The following is a 4,696-nucleotide window of genomic DNA, read 5'->3' on the forward strand; positions in this document are numbered from 1 at the left end:
CCACAAAAAATAAAATAGTTGCTGTTATCATTGTTTTTGATCTGTTATCTTGTATTCTAATAAATAAGCTTGTATGACACCAATATTTTAGATACTAATTAAATTTAGCAATTTTCTATTTCAATTTCGATACCACAGCAAAAATCAGTAGCCAAAAATAAACAAATATAAAGTTTAAACATTATTAAAGACAAGTGACAGCCAGTAAATAAGAACAAATGAACATATTACAAGTAATAGCACAATTAAATATAGGCCTATAGCAGAGAAATAGAAATGAAATTGTGCTTTAGGTTTTTATGTTTGTAGATGTTCAGGTACAGAAATTGAAAAATCACAAAATAACATTTGCATATTCTTCACTCTGTGTTGCACCTTGATTTTTCATAGCCATTTGAAATTAGAGGCAACCACTGCATTTTAATCATGAATTGAAAAAAAAGTGCAATGTTTGATTGATATTAGACTGTATAATTTCAAAATCTGAAGCAAAAACAGAATGACCTGACTTTAGCTTTGTGAAATTATGCTACATAAAACATCTGTATGAAACAGAAACAGCAGGTGGGCTGAATGAGACGCAGATTCACTCTCTGACAGCAGGCGGCGCTTATGGTACAGTAATACAGCGTTTCCTTGTTTAACGCTGTAAACACAGCAGTGCTGCGCGTATTAACACTAATTTAAATGCAGAGACAAAATGAAAAGAAAACGCCATTTCTGAAAACAGTCAATTCCGTTCCCTAGAAACACATTCATATAAAATTCAACATTTGGATTTTCTTCCTATATTTTGCGCAGTGAACAGTGATCTTGTTCTGCCTGCTACAGTATTTTCTCCTCTTTGTGTCCGTCTTCAGCATTTCTGGCCTCTGTTAATGGCCGTATAGTATAATAATTAAGTATAATAATAACATAATATTTCCACACAAATGGCCATTTGGAAAATGATTGCAGTGCAGTTTGTGCAAGCACGGAACAGAAGATAGTCTGAAATAAAACAAAAAATGTCCGGTAGATCGGTGCATTTGTATAAATTCAATATAGATTAATCATTGTTAAAGCTACAAAGTTACTTGCCAGGATGGGTATTTTGACATACTTTTGTATGTATTTGCCTGTTCAGGCAGCTCGTGCGTGTCAGACGCGGCTGTCTGTGCGCGCACTGTTCACACAGAACACAGCGCACGAATAATAAAAGGAGTTGTCTTTCGCACCCACATGCTTTTTAATTGCTTACATTTTTAAATTAACAAGTCTTAAAAACATATGCAAATTACAAAAAGTCGTGACGACGCTACAGTGGCCCGTTCGGGCAAGTGACAAATCCATCTACTGTCCCGAACGTCTTTCACGCTGGCCCCGGTCCATCGTGCAGTCCTTATTGTCGCGCCCTGTATAGTAAATGAAATTTTTATGACTGGATTCCACGATTCTGCCAGTGTTTTACACATTGCGGAAATCACAGGGCCCTAAAAATATTTCACGGATCCCACTGAATTTCAGTACGAGATTGCAGGTATTGCGAGTAATTTTACACTGCGATACAAGACTGTGACGCCTACTGACATACAAGTCTTTCACGTTTCAATGAATCAACAAAGTAGTATATCTGCACTTTGCTTCCCCAATCCCCCACAAATAAAAATGAAAAATCTTAAATGTAAAGGCCATACCCTGTCAGCACAGGTGCAACACCTCCACGGGCATGCAGGAGCATCACCTGAAGCTCTTGCACCTGTGTTAAATAAAAAATGTTTAAAAAAGCAGAAATTAAATCACCCAAAATATTAACTCAGCATTCTACTTGATTTTAAGTAACCAGTCATGTAACAGTTATTTGAAAAGCACCCAAGAGCCCCAAAACACCAAATAGACTTCGTACCTGCTGTCTGAGTCGCTTCATTTCTACTGCACGTGGATCGACATTGAGAATTGGCTTATTCTTAATTTTACGGGCACGGTCAGCATAGCGCAACGTGTTGATAGTCTCCTCAATGTTGGAGTCTGCTGGACTTACACACGCAATCATCAAGGTATGGCTGTTTCCTCCGAGAGAGTCTGCAAAAACGGTTTGTAAAGAATTTCATGACCAAAAAAAAAGAAAGAGACAAAAAAAGAAAGAAAAACCACCTTGTCATGAAGAAAAACTAACTAAACTAGAAAAGAAAGTTTGTCAATTTCACCATTGCTGCTGAACTGAAAACAAACAACACATTCCTACTCCAACCTTCAGCATTTTACGCTGCACAATGTTTCAAAGCAGCTTTACAGGAAAAATATTGCAGCAACATGATTTAAAAGTGTTGGCCTGACAAAGCCTTGTCTGAAAGATCAAAATAGTTTGAATAGTTTGAAGTTTATTCTTTAAAGGCTCTCACTTACTATGTGGTGTACTGAAAATAAAGTGATTTGATAGAAAAATGACTTCATGGACTGAATGAATCTTACCCTGTAAGAGGCGTGTCAGTTTGGAATCCCTGTATGGCACAAAGGATCCCTTCTTGCTTTCATCACCAAGTGCACTGATCACATTCCCCAGAGAAAGCAGTCCACGGTTAATGCTGATTCCTGTGGCACAAATCAAGTCATCAAGTCAGGTGCTTAAGGAAAAAAATAAAATTATGGTATTTCCAAACCCATGACTTTGCTTAAAGAACACAAATGTAGACACTGGAGAATATCCTGGCCACACTTTAATATGATCGACCGATTGGTCTGTTTTGCCGATTTATCGGCACCGATAGTTGATTGGTGGACTTATTGGCAAAAATCCATATAATCCATATAAAAGTCCATAATAGTTTTTCCAGGTTGTGTCCGTTGCTGGAGTGGCTGAGATGGTCCGCTGTCACTTGTACAATACGAGAGCGGCATCTTGAGGCGGAATCACTGACACCACGTGCTGTTTGTTTTGACACACGAGGCTGCACGCTGCACAGAGCGGGACACTTCAAATGCGGATTTAAAACATTACATGTTTTCATATTATTATAAAGTAATTAATTTGTTGACAAGATGCTGCATTAGTAGTGAAAGAATAGAAGTATGTTTGCCATCAAGGCTGAAATGATGCAGACATTAGTAGCACTTCAAACAGTGTGACCAAAAGACACTCAAGTCCGACCCAAATGTTTGATGTCACGATTGTTACCACCTATTCGCATTTGTTTATATCCAACTGGTCACTTTTATGCATTTGTTATCCATCGAAGATGCATATTTAAAGCTAGTGACGTGAGAAAGCACATTGATATGTTCATGCAACCGACAGAAATCCTGCCACTCACATAGTTTTCCATTAAATTACATTATATTTGTCCCAGATCTTTGTTCATGTGTATAATTCACCCAAGGCTGGAAAACTGTGTGTTATGCATTCAGCGAAACGTTTGTCTTTCTGTGGCTCTAATAAAGTCTGTATTCTTCAAATATACTTCAAGTATACTTTCTCTTTCAGTTTTGGTTCAAACTTCAAATACATCGACGCCACCTTTGTCTGTTTGTTGATTAAATAAACTGTTCTGGACTGCCGCTTGAACACGATGCATCCGTTGTGTGATACCTGCAAGTTATAGACGCAACGTTTTGCTGAACTTTTTGTCCGGTGTGCTTTTTGTTATTTTGACTGGATGATCATCAAGTGTTCCAAAATAAAAGCAAATAAAGTGTGAGATTATACATACAATATACCTATGTAATTTCAGTGCTATGGCCTTTGTGTAGATGTTTAAACATGGCCATTTTTAAGCATAAGTCTTTGGATTTATATGATAACGCTTTACAATTTGTTAGATTCCATTTGTAACATTAAGGTTAATATAAGCTGTAGAAGTATTGTTCCTTGTGTAGAGTGTTAATTTCAATACCAATACATTTTTTAATTTGAAAGTTGCACCTGTTAACATTAGTTAATAAACTATGAACTTACATTAATGATGAATTTATAATTAATATTTCACATTAATATTTTTATTCCATTTAAAAAGCATGGTTCAGTATTTTATTTTTTTTGGAATAACAGTTGATTAATTGGTTATCGTCCAAGTGTGGTCCAACCCAGCTATCGGTATCGGTAAAATCCATTATCGGTCAACCTCTAAAGCAAATTAATGGGTTGTTAAGCTAAAAACGTAAATAAATAATTTTCAAAAATACCCTTCAAAACACTTAAAGGGGTCATATGATGCTGCTAAAAAGAACATTATTTTGTGTATTTGGTGTAATGAAATGTGTTTATGCGGTTTAAAGTTAAAAAAACACATTTTCCACATACTGTACATTATTGTTTCTCCTCTATGCCCCGCTTTTTTGAAACGCGGCGATTTTTACAAAGCTCATCGGTCTGAAAAGCAAGGTGTGCTGTGATTGGCCAGCTATCCAGTGCGTTGTGATTGGCCGAATACCTCAAGTGTGTGACGGAAATGTTACACCCCTCACCATACTGTTGATGCCGTGTCCAGCCGGAGCGACGAGACAAAAACATTAAAACCTATTTCAAATGATGCATTTGTTTCATCCTGTGGGGACATAATTACTGATTATAATGACTTATACTGTCTTTTTACGCGTTGCATCGCGCCGCGTAAACATAAAACCCTGTCTGCATTTGTGATCGGAGAAATTACAAACAACAAGTGCTATTCTACACTGCCCAAAACTCGCGTTTGAATCATCAGTGGCAAATCCTTTAAAT

General features: G+C 36.8%; 1 protein-coding gene across 1 annotated transcript in view; it reads right to left on the reverse strand.

Annotated features, from left to right (window-relative positions):
* kif4 (kinesin family member 4) overlaps positions 1 to 4,696 on the reverse strand; it is a 251,636-nt gene that overhangs the window by 114,947 nt on the left and 131,993 nt on the right. Inside the window, exons 8-10 of the mRNA XM_016480146.1 lie at positions 2,452 to 2,571; positions 1,886 to 2,061; positions 1,677 to 1,738 (exon numbers count right to left, since the gene is read on the reverse strand). Of these exons, the coding sequence (XP_016335632.1) occupies positions 1,677 to 1,738; positions 1,886 to 2,061; positions 2,452 to 2,571 (358 nt within the window). The remainder of the gene's footprint in view (positions 1 to 1,676; positions 1,739 to 1,885; positions 2,062 to 2,451; positions 2,572 to 4,696) is intronic.

This window comes from Sinocyclocheilus anshuiensis, unplaced genomic scaffold (genome assembly GCF_001515605.1).
Source record: "Sinocyclocheilus anshuiensis isolate Anshui unplaced genomic scaffold, SAMN03320099.WGS_v1.1 scaffold133, whole genome shotgun sequence".
Lineage (NCBI taxonomy): Eukaryota > Metazoa > Chordata > Actinopteri > Cypriniformes > Cyprinidae > Sinocyclocheilus > Sinocyclocheilus anshuiensis.